Source organism: Monodelphis domestica, chromosome 3 (genome assembly GCF_027887165.1).
Source record: "Monodelphis domestica isolate mMonDom1 chromosome 3, mMonDom1.pri, whole genome shotgun sequence".
NCBI classification, from domain to species: Eukaryota; Metazoa; Chordata; class Mammalia; order Didelphimorphia; family Didelphidae; genus Monodelphis; species Monodelphis domestica.
In genome coordinates, this window is record NC_077229.1 from 257,783,394 (window position 1) to 257,799,565 (window position 16,172).

Consider the following 16,172-nt stretch of genomic DNA (forward strand, 5'->3'; position numbering starts at 1 on the left):
ACATTTTTCCCCAAGCCTTTGTGTGTGTGTGTGTGACAACAACCAACAAGCATTGATTAAATGTCTACTATGTGCCAAACATTGTCTTAAGTGCTGGTGATAGACAAAAATGAGAAAATACCAATATGAGTACAGTTATTTCAATTTAGAGTTATTAAAAATATCAAACTTTTATATGAATTGATGCAAAATGAAGTGAGCAGAACCAGGAGAGCAATCTATACAGTCACAGAAATATTATATGATGATCAACTATTATCAGCAAAGCAAATAAATAAAATAACACCTGGCCCCCTAAGTTATATGCTAGTTATGAGCTGTATCCCACCATATCTTGGTAGCACTTATGAGGCTGAATTTATCTCCCTGAGTATTCTTACTTACCTAGTTTATTACTCAAATTTTGTTCATTTGTAAATAAACTTCTGAAACCATGTAAAAAAATATTAAACTTATATTGAAACTGTAATGGTTAAAGGGAATGTAGGGGATTGAATAATAAGTACAGGAGATAAGGAAGGTTTTGTAACAGGGAATGGAGGGGTTGAAGGGATAGAGGGAATATAGCTGCTGGTGAAGTAAAAGGAGAGAGATACCCCCTACCAAGAGGATGTCTGTAAAAAATGGAGTTCCCAAGAAATGGGCCAACTAAGATAGCCTGAAGGGATGTCTTCTCTATTGACTGATGTTGAAGACACCCCAGAGCAGGTAAGCACGGACCCTCCTGAGGGACAAACCTTCCCCTCAGACCAAAGTGGCCCATCAGGGGTCTGATAAGGATCGTTTATGGTTGAATGACTGTCCTTGGGTTCTGTTCCCTCTATGTCCACCTGAAATGATAGTCCTCTAATCTGACTGTGGGTTATATAAATAAATATGAATTTAATGACAAGTTTGGATTGGGGAGGTATCAGGGAAGAGGGAATCCAGATTGCCGTAGATTGGGTCTAGGTTTCTCTCAGCTTTTGAGCTGAGGCCAGGCTTAACAGGCTGGTGAAGGGTTTCTTTTATCCCTGTCTAAGCTAATCTGTGCTAATTTTCTTAAGTTCAAAGTCTTAGTAGACAGCGAGAGGAAGAAAAGGTTCTGACCTTCAAAGCTGGTTTGGCCTGTCTCTTCAGGCTGACACCCCTAAAGACCAGCCTTACAGTTCAAAATGCTCCCTTTAAATCCTTTTGTTTAATGACAAGATCACAGGAATCCAGGTAGAGCACACAGTTGGGAAAATCAGGAATAGAGGCACTTCTATCCCAAGACAGGGAGAGAGCACTCCTTCCACTCCCAGAACCAGGAAAGAGAGCCCCAGACCAACTGTCACTCTCCCAGACCAACTGTCATTCTTGTCAATATCTTCTCTCTAACATTCCATCTGCTGTTTCTTCTACCTTAGTGGCAGAAAGTCCAAAACTTGCTTCAGTTTTCCTTTCCACAGAAATGAAGCATGAAAACATTATTTCTTATACATTCAGAAGTCTTCAATGAATATAGCTCTTTCTAAATAAATCATTATAAGCATTCCTCCTTATTGGAAACTTTTACCAAGACATTACTTACTAAAGCACATGAGTAAATCTGTTATTATTGTTGGTTACTTTGCTAATTGTATAATTTAGTATATTTTTATATATTTATATTATATATAATTGTATAAATTAGTATAATCAATTATATTACTAAATGGAGATTTTTTTATTTAGGATAGTTGAATAGCCCATTCAATTTTATAAAGTATTTTCCTCATAGTAATACTTTGGAGGCAGGTAATGTAACAGAAAAAAAAAACATTTAGATACGAAAATAAATACAATTGGCTTCATTGTATTCTAAATGTTCTTATATTTTGCATGTTTCTTGTTTTCTAGGGCATACTGGACGCTTGTTAAAGTCTCTGTGTTTCACTAGTCTATCATTCCTGTTACTACATATCATCTTTCATATTACATTAGCTAGCCTGGAGGCTCAACGTCGGATCTCACCCAATTACAACTGTGAGTATGATGGTTTTGTTAATCACATGTATGTGGTTGTCATATTGCTATTAATGCTCTATGTGTTATACTCCGGAATAAATCAATGGCTCTTCATCAACAAGATGCTAAGTAAATAGATTCTCTTATACCTTCTTGTTCATAATAGATAGTATTGAATTTAATTTTTTTCAATATGATCATATGTACAAAGTAATAAATAAAAATAGTGGTATATGTAGTCAGGACATGATGGCTTCCATTCTCCTCTTAGACACTTGTTGTTAAGTTGTTTAATTGTATCCAACTCTTCGTGATACTCAGACCATATCACACAAATATGTAAAATTTGGTTTTCTTGGAAGTGTTACTGAAGTGGTTTGCCTTTTCCTTCTCTAGTGCCTTAAATTAGTAAATGGAAGTTGAGACTTGCCCAGAGTCATGCAACTTGGCAGAATCAGAGGTCAGAATCTTGGCAGAATCAGAAGTCAGGTCTTCCTAATTTCAGGCAGGATCACTACTCTATCCAATGACTAACTGCCTCCCTAGACACTCAATTGTTGTTGTTAAGTAATTTTTCAGTTGTGTCCAGTTCTTTGTGGCTTCATTTGAGATTTTCTAGGCAGTTACTAGAATGGTTTGCAATATGCTTTTCTAGCTGATTTTACAGATGAGTAACTGTAACAATTAGGGTTAAATGACTTGTCAAGAGTCACACAGTAAGTGTCAGATTTGAAACCAGGAATATGAATCTTCCGAAATTTAGGTGCAATGTTCTATCCACTGTACCACCTAGCTGCCTGCTAGACCCTTCTAAGTCACACTAAATATGTTTACTACCTCATCTCTCTTTGCCCCAGTTTTCCTTATTTTTCAAACAACCATTTTGGACTTAGAGATGTTGCTTCCAGCTCAAAGTCTGTAATCCTATGAAATAATAATGTTTTGGAGGACTCGGTCAGCCAAATCAGCATTTATTAATTACCCACCATACAAAAGGTACTATGCTAAGTGCTGAAAGAAAGGCAAAAGAAAGTCCTGCCCTCAAAGAGTTTACAATCTAAAGGGAAAGATGATCTGAAAAGCAAGGGAGAGAGAGGCAATTCCTGATACCTGTCACTGTACAGAAGCATGATGATGCTCTACATTGGGTAGGAAATGGTGAGAAGACTTCCATGTGCTCACTCTTTAAATGAAGGATCTAGGAGAAAATCTCTGGCAAGGACAAGATCATTACAGACTAGAAAGTTGTGTTTTAGGGCCATGAAAATCATAACATATTGGATGGCTCAGAGCAGGAAGAGAGAAGAGGCAGAGAACAGGAAGCTATAGCAAAAGTGCAAGTTTGTGGTGATTAAGACCTGAGCTAGGATGATACTAGCAAAAGCATATCCAAATTACTTGTCCTTATATTAATGAATACAACCAAACAAATGTTAATGAAACAAAAAGGAAAAACTGGAAAGTTTATATACAATTGCCATTACTGATTGACTATGGGTGGGTGGGTGGGGAGTAATACCTCTCAACTTTGCTCTATTTTAAATATATAAAAATAAAAAAATTATGAAGTGTCAGATATTTTTTATTTGATTAGACTGGATTTTACTTGACAACATTTTTGGTTACTTGTGAACTGATATTAATACCAAATATTTTGAAGCATCTCAGACTTATTCTTGTTCCATTTCATCAAAATATAAATAAACTTTAGGGTAAATAAATTTTATAGTAGGGTTTAAAAAATCTACTGGTTATGATATATAGGAAACTGCTTTTACTTAAAGTCATATTTTTATCTCCAATCCAGATTTTGTTTCTTTTTTTATAAACTCTTACTACCATCTTAGAATCAACACTGTTTTGGTTCCCAGACAGAAGAGTGGTAAAGGTTAGGCAGTGGGGGTTAAGTGACTTTCCCACACAGCTAAGAAGCTAAGATGAAAATGAAGCATGGGGGTTGATAAAATCACTAAGCAAAATAGGATAAAGGAAGGGTTTTAACCCAGGTCCACAGATGCATTTCAAGGGTCCCCTAACTTAGGAAAAAAAAAAGATTTATATTTAAAATATAATTGGTTTCCTTTGTATGACTATTCTTTTCATTTTGTGTAATTAAAAACAGACTACCAAAGGAGTCCATAACATAAAATATTGAGGGAAAAGATATGAGGATGGTGTACAGGCCTTGAGAGAACACCTTCACATAGTAGAGGTGTGGATGACGAGGATAAAGAACCAGCAAAAGAGATTTAGAAGAAGTCAAGAAAGTAGGAGACTAGACAAGAGAGAAAAGTCATGAAAATCTAGAGAAGAAAAAATATTGAGAAAAGTTAATTCAACAGTTCAAAGGCTAGCATTTATTAATCTCCTACTATTTTCCAGACACTCTGTTAAGCACTGAGGATACCAAAATTTAAAAAATGCAAAATAATGTCCCAGTCTTTGAGGGCATGAAATATATACATCTTGAGCTAGACCTTAAATGTAAAAAATACATTTATTCCCATCTTAGGACCAATGCCCTATTGCAACCTTTTTGTCAATTAAAATACATTTGAATGTCAATAGGAAAAGTGGCAAACAGTTTAGTAGTTTAAGAAATGATGAAGTAGAACTTTTTAAAAATTTAGTTATTGATTAATAGAACTTATTCACAAATGTCCTAGTTCCTCCATACCCTCCACACGTCAAAGAAAGTATCATCTGGGAGACAGATATGTTCATCCAAATTATGCCTTTCACTTGTCCACTTTTCAATTCATTCTTTGGAGGTAGCATTCACAATTTATTCTACCAATATTAATTCTGTAGCTGTATATGATGTTCTCTTGGTTCTTATCATTTCACTGTTCATTATTCCCTATAGTTCTTTCCAAATTATTTTGTTTATTTAGCCTGGTTATCATTTCTTATGGTGCAGTGATATTCCATCATAATCAATTTGGTTAGCCATTCCCCTACTAACTGACATCCTCTCAATTTCCAGTTCTTTGTTACCACAAAGAGAACTACTGTAAAGATTTTGGAACATATACGCTCTTTTCCTTTTTCCCTGATCTTTTTGGAAAACAGATCCAGCATTAGTATTGAATGTCTAAGGGTATGTATGGTTTTGTAACTGAGTGTAATTCCAAATTGTTCTCCAAAACAGTTGGATCAGTTTACAGCTCTACCAACAGTGTTTTGATGAAGTAGTTTCAAACATGCAATCATGGGGCATTACTTAATGACAAGGAATATAAGATATAAACTTGGCAGGAACCAGTCTAATGGATTTAGAAGTAATTGTAGTACTATCATATTAAAAAAAATAAAAGAAAATTCTTAGCATCTTGATTTATTTACATAAAATAAAAGAATTTTCATCTAAATAGGTTAAGAACAACTTAGTATTGGCAACCAAAAAATTAAAAGCGAAAGAGACCCAAAACTATTCCATTGCCCAGAGCTGTCACCTGCCTAACTACTTACAAACCTTTTTCATTCTCATGGAACTTTCAGTTTCCCTTTGCCCATCCCACTCCCTAATCACCCCCCCACCACCACCACCACAGGATATATACTATTCCCTTGGCCTGCTGAAAATCTAGCTAATTCTCTAAGGTCAAAATCATCTATGACCTGAAGGTGGATTTAGACAAAAGTCTTAGCAGATAAAAGGCTCTTTGAAATGTAAATGTTGCCCTGTAGGGGCTAGGCAGTTATTCCAGGTGTTGTAACAGCTGTTACTTGAATAGCAATATAAAAGAAGCCAAGCTGCTCCTTCTGAGTACCTTTTTCGAAACTTTCTTAATGCTTCAACCTCTTCTCCATGGAGTTAGAGGTGCTCATTACCACCCTGTAGAGTTTAGTCCTCCCAGGATTATTTATTTGTGAAAGTCGGTGGAAAAGTAACATGAGAGGGATGGAATCAGTTGAACTTCCCTGACTTTGTGGGTTTTCTGAACTGAAATGTCCACTCATCCTCCTCCCCAAAGGACCAAATTTAGTGGGGTTCCCATAGGGAATGTTTAAAAGAAGATATTGATGATTTTAGTTTAGGAGTGAACTATGAGGTTGTTGTGGGAGAACTCAAAAGGAGGTGAACTGTTCAGTTTAGAGGAAAATCAGATGTTTGGCATATACAATAATAGATGCTTATCAGGAGCTAGCTGGGAGGTGCCTTTTCTGTGCTCATCAAGAATGAAGGGAGAGGCCAGAGATCTTCCTCTTAATTAGTCACCTTCCCTTAACACTGCAGAAATACAAGGAAAATTGAGTTAGGTATTCTCTGACTTGGCCCACAATCTGGGGTGTTGGGGTGTCTAGGGAAAGCCTGTACCCCCATATCAGGATTACACTCTCTAAATACTCAAGCATCCTTGATTTTGTCAATATAAATATTGTCTCCAGAAATACACAGTTTAGCAAATGAACATCACCTTGGGGCCAACCTAATAGTGAATCTATCCAAAATTTAGTTAGGTTATCCCAGGAATAATAGACATATGAGCTGCCACAGGAACCATACCTATAAAGACTTTCCCTTCTGCTGGCATAGCCCTAAAAGAGACGAGTTGCCTCTACATATTTAATCAGAGAAAAATTATTGTGGAGGAGGAAGTTATGACAATATTCAATAATTCACACTTTTGAGGGTTTTTTTAGTTTTCAAAGTACTTTATAATTTCATATGATTGTCATAACAATTTCATTATCTCCATTTTACAAATGATGACATTGAGTGACAGGAAGGATGAATGATTTAGACAACACAGCTAACAACTGGCAGAGGAAAGGCTCCAAATTAAGTGATATTTTTTCTAAAAAAGAGTGATGTGAAAAAAGGGGTTATGTCAGTAGTTTATATTTTTGATGGATTTTTTTGGTAGGAAGTTATAAAAATAATTGAATTTATCACTTTTAGTCCATTATATGTAAGTATCCAAAATGCATAAATTAATTCTGAGAAAATCAGTGACATGGGCAGTAGGTCTGGCTCACTGGTGTTAAGATTTTTTATTTTTTTCCGTGTTGTGTGTAGCATTTAAAACTAATACATATTTGAATCAGGATAAAAGAGAAGGGCAAACCAGACTTTGCAAACTCATTTAATCCAAGATTGACACAGACCAGGTTTTCAGCCTACAGCATTTTTTTTTATCATGTTATATAAACCCTTGAAAATTGTGTTGGGGTGGGTAATGGAAATCTTGACTATTGGAATTACGGAGTTGCTGACGGCACCTTACTAATATTATTGTTTCTTGAGCATTTGGAGTTGAGATTATACTGTCGTGGTAGTAAACCCAAACTCAGCTCTTTAATCCTCTAAGTCCTGAAGGTTAGACTTTTTTTGGCATTTGCAGAAGTAAAGTAGCAAATCTTAAACTGAAAAACAAAAACTGTCTAGACAGGCAATGCTATGCATTCTGAACCCTTTTTGCCCTATCCAAGACATGGGTAAATCAAAATGAAATAAACCAGACAGGTCAGGTTTTGCAATCATAGATTCTATTCCAACCTAAGACCACCAAGTATTGGTTTATATAGGATTTAATTTTGTTTTTCCTAACTGCTACTCTCCCGCTTTTAAAACTCATATACCTTTAGCCTCATTACAGAAACAGCTCCCAGCATCCCTCAAGTTTCTGATGTGTTTGGGAGACAACAGTAGCATTTAGAAATATTGAGTCATTGAAAGTCCCATCAATCCCTTGAGCCCTGTGAATATTACCTGGCAGTAGTAAAATAAAAAAAAGTTAAAACCCGCCCCATTTAGCTTTTGACTAGACTTGCTGGTTTGTTAAAGGAGTTATTGTGCAAGATTGAAACTTAATACCCTCCCAAGTCCTTCCCCACCACCTTTTTTTTCCTTTCTGAAATGGTGTTCATATAGGTAAGTGAGGAAATAGATGCAGCAGGGAAAAGCTCTGTAAATTCCCTTCCAACATATGTTGTGGTGCCTACTTAAATATTTGTATTCCATCAAAAATTTGCTATTCAAATAAATGTAACCCAGATTTCAATTATGTCATTACAAATACTATAGAAGCAAGTTGTTTGACCTCATGATATATGTATGGGAAAGGTAGAGAGATTTCAGGATCTAGAAGTTTGCTTATGCCACTTCCCCTCAATTTAAGATATTTATTCACAAAAATTTTACAAATCTAACCTATAAAAAAGGCCGTTAATGCTAACTGATCCCATCTCTTCTCCCAATATCTCTTTTATTAAAATAGTTTTTCCCAATAAAATAGAAAAATATTTGGCATGAGAATTTCTGAATCAGTTTCAGGGCCAGTGACATCCTCTTCCCCCACCAACCCTTGTTTCATCTCCAGGTCTAAGCATGGTGCCCTTATTCCTGTTTTCATTCAGCTGCTGTTCCCACTCTTTCTTTTATTTTAGAAAGGGAGAAATGTTGTCCAGGAAAACATACTGGACCAGAAGGTGACCAAAAACTCCCTCTTCAACTCTTGGCATTTTAATGAAGAGTATTAGCACTAATCTAGTCTAGAGCTATGTGGCATTTAAAAGAGTGGATGCCATAAACTGTAAGAGTTAAAGTGGTTGAGGTCATAAACTGTTGTGAGTTAAAATATTTGAGGTTGTAAACTGTAGTGAGTAAAATAGTGGAAGATATAAATTGTAGTAGATATAAGAGTGGGTGAGTAAATTGTGACCACAGAAAATGTTTCACTACAGTGTCTTGTATCAAATCAAATATAAGGTGGTCGCCAGGGAAATATTCCCAATTGTGAAATATATGCAAGTTAACTGGGTTTTATAGAGAATTTAATTAATAATACAATGAGGAATCAAAGAAAGAGAGAGAGAGAGAGAGAGAGAGAGAGAGAGAGAGAGAGAGAGAGAGAGAGAGAGAGAGAGAAAGGAAATAAATGAGAAAAGAATAGGCTGGCCCAGGCAGCCCTGGCCAACCCAAGCCTAAACCCTAAAAGAAAACATCAGTCAGTCCTTAATCACTCACCACAAGATCTGTTCAAGTGAGGATTCAGGGGGACAGAGTCTCCCCAGAGGGAGTTCCAGCCAGAGTCAGCCTCCCTTGAGAGACCTCCTTAGAGATTGTCCTTCTCTCAACAACCTCCTTAGAGGCTGTCTCTCAAGAGACTATCTCTTGAGAGATCCAGAGATCCTGTTTTTCAGCTTTTCCTTTCCTTATAAAGGGAAATTTTCCTTTGTCACCTCCCCTAAATTCTTACATCTACCAATCACAGTAGATGTTTTTCAAAGGACAGACCATTCTTAGTCCACACCTAAGAAGGTGTGGATTTTTGAGTAATTCACACCAGGAAAGCTCTGAGTAAGTTTCCCAGTTCTTTGTTCCTTGTAAATTCACAAGTTGCCTGACCTTTATAGGTACTTAGCACCCCTTTGTATTAATTCTAAAAATAGGCATGGCTTGAGTATGGGTGTAAGTATTTTTCATTGTTCAGCAAGCAGTTTTCTCCCCTAAAGCAGTCTTAAGTACGGGTGGAGTAGAGGTCTTCCCATTTCTGATCTAAGTAGAGTTCTCATTTTCCAAATGGGGAATGGTCCCAGTAGGGAATTGTTTCAATGGAGAATTCCCCAAGGGGGAATTTTTTAACATTCACAAGTCTGAGAAATTTCAAGATTCACAGCTATGTACCAACTGGTACCATTGCAAATGTTTTAGGCTCTATAGTTTCCAGTGACAAATTAGACAATAGCTTCCTGTTGTTTAATTATTAGTCCTTATAATTACTTATAAGGTCTTCTTGATTTTCTAAATTGTATTCTTCACATTCTAATTGGTTTTCTCCCAGACTATATACTACTTAGAACAGCTATTTTCTCATATGTTAGATATACACAAACAGATTAGTATTCTCTTCCTGACCATTCCACAGCTTTATGAGGTCTACTGGAATTACCTTTGGCAGAAAGGATCATTATAGGTACAAGACACTGCTTCACAGAAGTATTTGCATTTTCATGCTGTTCTTCCAGCTCAGTTATTGACTAGCTGAGTGACCTTAACCTCCTTGAACCTCAATTTCCTCATCTATAAAACAAGAGTGACACTATTTAAACAACTTACTTCACAGTTTTGTTGTGAGGGTCCTGTTTTATAAATAAGGAAGTGTCATAATTTCAATTGTTTTTTATTATACAAAAATACCAAGGAATTGTAGCATAGTAGATTGAGAGTTAACCAGGAATAATAAGAACTAACCCTACAACCAATAATAATTGTATCTAGCATGCCTGTAGTCTTTTAGTGTTTACAGAGCACATCATAGGCTAGCCCTGTGAAGCGTGCCAGTTCATTTTACTTAGTGACTGAGATTTTAAGTTGTAGGCACAGTGCTGGTCTGAATTAGTAGAAGGAGGCTCCTCATCAGGGAGTTCCTTGTAATAATGAAGTCACATATCAAGTCCCTGAGCCTATCTTGTTTTTATTATTGGTAGGTAAGGAAGGCAAATTAATTTGCTTGGCCATATGCACAAGAGGAATGTAACATTAGCAAGCAGACTAAAGCTCCTTTTCCTTGCTGAGCTCCTCATTAAATATCTCCCTGGCTGTAAGGTGGAGCTTTATCCTTTGTGTCCCTAAAGAAGCCATGAATAACTGTTTCTACTGGACTTGTAACACAAAAAAATCTGGGTTGCCATTCTACACATGGAAGAATGAATCCTGTTCTTCACAATTGCCTGCAAGCAGATGAAAGAACACTATGTAAGTATTATTCCCTGAGGAGTACTCTACTACCTGATTGGTCCTGTTTACTGAGAAAAGACCAGAACCTTAAGGTGAAGTAATCTAGTTTTCAGTTTGGGGAAACAACACCATGAAAGAAAGAGTATCTCTTAAAGGAGTCAGAAAAATAACAGTAACAAGGAAGACTGAAACCAGTTTTCTGTTTTCCTCTTTGATGAGTATGGTTTTAAATAATAATAATAATTACCGTTTTACAATCTTTAGTATACTTGTAGTTGTTCAAGGGATTAACAACCCAAAGATCTTGAACTTCTAATGAAGGCTTTGTCCCAAGTATGAACTATGGACACCCAGCCTCAAATAATATTGGAAACTGTGAAAAAATAATGGAAGCTAGATTTAATGATTTCCATAAAGTTCTATACTCACACAAAACATCCATTTAAATATTTAATAGAACCAATGAAAGACATTTTTATTTTGCTTATGCACTCACCTAATGTTAACAGTGAGAGATTCCTGCTTAGAAATGATCTGACCTGGTTACTCAATTTTATAAATAAAGGAAGTTATTGCAAATACAAGCACTTAGGTGTCATAGTGAACAGAATTCTGAGTCGTCAGTCAGTAGGACTCATTTTCCTGAGTTTAATTCTGGCCTCAGAAATTTAGCTACTCATCCTTAGGTAATTCACAATCCTGTTTGCCTCAGTCTCTTAATCTATAAAACGATCTGGAGAAAGAAATGGCAAACTGCTGGAATTTTTGCAAGGAAAACCCAAAATAGGATCAAAAAGAGTCAAACACAAGTGAAAAAGACTGAAAAACAGCAGCTGCATCAAATGCTTGAATAAAAGAGTTCAGAGCTAATAATGGCAGAGAATGCATTTGTTAATCTCTGGCTTGACAAGGAAATAATAGCCATGAAACTGTGTTTAACACGAGAATTATTGATTATAAGGATATTGTTAGTGCTTCTAGAGCTTTTGTGTGTATAGGAACAGATTTTCCTTCTTGATGAAAAATAAGTGTAGAGTGATATTCAAAGTAAAGTCCAAGCATAGCCAGAGGTAGAGAAATATAGTCAGGATCAGCATTTACCTACACTAGCATAATTCAGGAGTGCATTTTATTAAGATATTTCCCAATTATCATTTTTTTCTTTAATTGGCCTGCAGTAATATCAAGTTACATATTAGATATTTCTTCACTTGGGTTAAGATTTCACATCTCCTAAAGTCCCCCATTAAAATAAAAATCCCTCCAAGATAATAACACATTTAACCATTATCATTGTTAGCATCAGCATTATTAGCTGTTCAAATTAGCCTACTACCCAGCAAAGCTCCAAGAGAAGAGGCTCCAAAACAGGTAAATTTGCATTAGAAGAAAAAAAAAAGAAGAAATCATATTAAGATATCTTCACCTAAGAGTGACTGAATCCAGGTTGGCTATAAAGAGCCAGCATTAGGGCAATGGGCACTAAGAAGCAAGGCCATTGGTTAGTAAGGTATTTCTTTGAATATTTCCCACTCTTCCTGGCTGATGGCTTTGGGGCTCATATCTGGAAGAAGAAATGATAGACCAGAAGTTTGAAAAAAAATACTCTTAAGAAAATGTAGGTAATGGAATTAAAAACCTTCAAAGGAAGAATCATTGAGCCATTCCTCTTTGCTTTCCTCCACTCAACACTGAATGTAAAATAAATAGGAGGACAGGAAGCTTAAAATGCTTTTGGATCAATTTTATTTGCTTAAATACCATTTTCTATAACCTCAGTTTCATGATGCAGCAATTCTCATGTAAATTATTTACAATAAAAGCCTTGAGACCAGACCATGTGGTATGGAAGTAGACTCCTATATAGAAATTATGGATGTCCTAACAAGGGATAGAATAAAGCATTGGTTGTGTGTTCTCCAGTGCATAGTATAATGGAAGGATGTTTTAAGTGCACAAGAAAGCAGCATTTGTGGTTGGATGTAATTGTGGCATTGCTGAAAATATTAATTGTACAGAACTGATTATGCAGTTTCACATAAAATACTGGTATATTTTCCAGGTCTTGGATAATAGTAGTTTCACTTGTGTTTCCCCATAAGCAAAAATTAAGTATGTTTTGAATTAAGAAAGAATTTGCTTTGATACCATTTTAATCATTGCAAAGATCTTTAGAAGTCAGACAATTTATGACTAAGTGACTAAAACTCTCCTTAAGCTCATATTAGAGACAGTCTTTAATTTTCTCCTTATTTCCTCAAGGAGGAAATTTCAGAAGGTACATGGAATCATGTTATTGTAACAATTGCAAATTTTATTTTAGAGACCCTTTAGAGAAAACTACAATTTTAGTTGTAAAGGTATTATTTAACTTCCAGTTTTAGGGAAAGACATATTATTTTGTCTGGCCTTATATTACATCACTGCCTGCTACCACTTTAAATATCTTGCTTTCATAAAAGTTTTACATTAAAAAAAAACCTGCCTTTAATGATGTTATACATCATCCCAAGTTTTTAAATGGAATGTTTTTTTGTTTTTTTTTTTTTGTAAAGAACCCAACAACATATAGTTAAATGGCTATTATTTAACAGATACATTTATTTGAAAGTGATTGACATTAAGTTGAAACTAATGTTTTGTTCCAATATTCATATAATTTGAAGTACATGCAGTGGAACAGAAGTTAGAAGGGACTTCAAAGACATCTAATAGAAAATGAGACCCAAGGAAATTCAGTGATGTGTCTGATGTCATAGAAGTAAATAATAGTAAAAGTTAAATTTGAACTCTCGTCCAATAACTCTAGAGACAGAGCTATTTCTACTCTACAATGCCACAACAACTATTTTTCTCTCGAAGATTTCATGTTATATAAGGTTATAGAAAGATTGTGGTGAATATGTATAAAGAAAATATAGGGATTTTAATGGAATGCAAACTGCATGAGTCCGTTGTGTAATTTTGTACCCAAAAACAAGAAGTACTACATTAAGAGAAGCATAGTTTACAAGACCATGTAAGCTATAGTCTCTCTATAGTCTGCCCTTATCTGATCACATCTTGAATATTATATTTCCTTCTTGTGGGGCAATTTTGCAATAAGGCATTAAAAAGGTCAATAAGCAGTAGGAAAGCAACCCTTATGGTGAAGAACCTTTTGTTGCCATAGGAGAATCATTTGAAAGCAATGGAGTTGGTTAACTGGAGGAGAGATTGATGTCTTCAAGTATTCAAAGGGTCATTATGTGGAAGGGGTCTTAAATGTGTTCTGTTTGGTCCCAGAAGGAAAGATCAAGAACAACTGGCAGAAATTATAAAGAGGCAAAGTTAGATTTGATGCCTTTTAATAATGACCAAACTGACCAAATGCCTTTTAATAATGATCAAACTGACCAAAATTGAGGAATGGGCAACTTTTGGAGATATGGGTTCCGCTGTGATAGGAGCCTTTTCACAGAGGCCAATTGACCACTTGTGGTCTACGTTATAGTAGAGATTCTCTTTGGGCATGGCAGGTCTAGATGTTACTAAAATGTGTCTTCTGTCTCTGAAATTCTGTGATTCTCTGAGGTTAATACTTTGAAGGATCTATGATATGAATCATTAACATGTCTACTTCTCTAGCTAAGTAGGACTCAAATTCATCCTTTGTAAATTCTTCTTCATATGCCATCAGAAACCTTCTAAAGAATATTTGCCAAATGGTCTTGTGGCTTTAATATAGTTTTATGCTATTTCATGACAACCAGTGTAATTCTCTGGCACCTATTATCATCAGCTTCTCCTATGCAATTGATCTCCCTCCTTTTCCCATCACTCATGTTATTAGTGAGGTATTTTATGTCATATCTAATATGTAAATCATCATTAGATATATGTCCCAGCTTACAACTGCCATGCATTTCTTACTAAATGAAAGCAATAAAATAGTTTTCCAATCTAAAGAGTGATAAATGTTGTTTTAAGGATTAGCATTGTAAGTTTAGCACTGCTGGAAAAAGCCCCAGGAACATTAGTTACTAAAATGAACAACTTAAGTCACAAACATTAAATGAGTCATATCCTAACATTCCTTAGTTCCCCCTATTTACTGTTTCAGCCATAATTCTATAATCAACTCATCCAAAACATCGTTGACTTAGATTTTTGTCAAAGTAGATTTTGTAGAGCAAAACTGTCAGGATCATCAGCCCTTTTAAGATCCTGTTTACCAGTCTTATCTCTAAACATGCAACCTCTGCCTTAGGGAAAGCACTTCCCTATTAAAGATTGCTTCCATTAAATACATATTTTACAAGAGTTTTCTTCTTCCTGAAGGTCTTGATGATTCTAGATTCTGGAAAAGCCTGTCTAAGCTATGCTTCTTCTTGTCTCTCTTCATCAATTTGTTTCAAATTCACAGCCCATTTGCTATGGCCAGTTCAATCCTTTAGGTAGATCTCAGTTTTTCAGATCTGTCTCTAGGCTAGCGTGTATACATCATTTCTCCAGATTCAAACCCTTTGTTGTCAGAAACTCTTCCTCTCTTTATATTTGTATCTCTAGTTAATTTTCTCTCTGAGATTATCTTCCCATTTAGTCTGTATCTGTCTTCTATTTATTTAGTTGCTTGCAACTTGTTCTCCAATGTGATTAGAATGTAAGCTCCTTGAGGGTAGGGACCATGTTTTTGTCTTTCTTTGTATTCCTTAGTATAGTTCCTACAACATAGTAAATATTCAATAAATGCTTGTTCTTTGACAAAAACCTCTTTTCACAAGTACATAGTGAATGAAACAAATTTATAAGAATATAAGCATTCCCCAAGTGACAAGTGGTCAAAGGATATGAACAGGTAATTGTCAGATGAAGAAATTAAAACTATCTTTATTCATATGAAAAAGTTCTCTAAACCATCTAAATTAGATAAATGCAAGCTAAAATAATTCTGAGGCAGCATCTCACACCTATTAGATTGGCTAAAATGACTTTGGGGGGGGCTCGCCTGCAGCCCTCACAGGAAAGGAAAGATAGAAGGTTGACCTTGGGGGACAGGACTGAGCCAAGGGGATGGGTAAGAAGAAGGCAGACTCCCATGCAATATTTATAACAATGGAGCTACACAGATCAAGCTCAGCTACTTAATTTTCACAAGGACATGAAACAGTTAAGTAACTTTAAATCAACATACAGGAGTAAGCAATGAGCATGGAGATTAGCTGAGAGAAAAGCCATGGTCCGTTAAAGACAGGGCTTTAAGTACGGACCCGTCTGGCTTGAGGATAGGAGATTAAGAAGGAAGGGTCTTTCAGAGAGAGAAAGAGAGATAGAGAGAGAGGAAGTTAAAGCTGAGCTTGGCCAGAGGCCAAGCTCCAGGAAAGACAGAGACAGGTGAAAGGTGATAAGGTAAGGGCTGGCTTTCTGTGGTCACTCATATTTATTGGCATTGAGATGCAAATGTACATAATACATATTAATGAATACACAGTGGATTGCCATTGGTTCAGTTATAAATTATGACACAGCAGAGGTGTGG

The 16,172-nt window shown here is 35.8% G+C and overlaps 1 protein-coding gene across 6 annotated transcripts in view; it reads left to right on the forward strand.

The window, feature by feature from the left end:
- Positions 1-16,172, forward strand: part of PIEZO2 (piezo type mechanosensitive ion channel component 2) — a 551,033-nt gene that overhangs the window by 212,163 nt on the left and 322,698 nt on the right. For all 6 annotated transcript variants that reach the window (XM_056823644.1, XM_056823640.1, XM_007487722.3 and 3 more), the window contains exon 3: positions 1,861-1,986. In XM_056823644.1, coding sequence (XP_056679622.1) covers positions 1,861-1,986 — 126 coding nt within the window. The remainder of the gene's footprint in view (positions 1-1,860; positions 1,987-16,172) is intronic.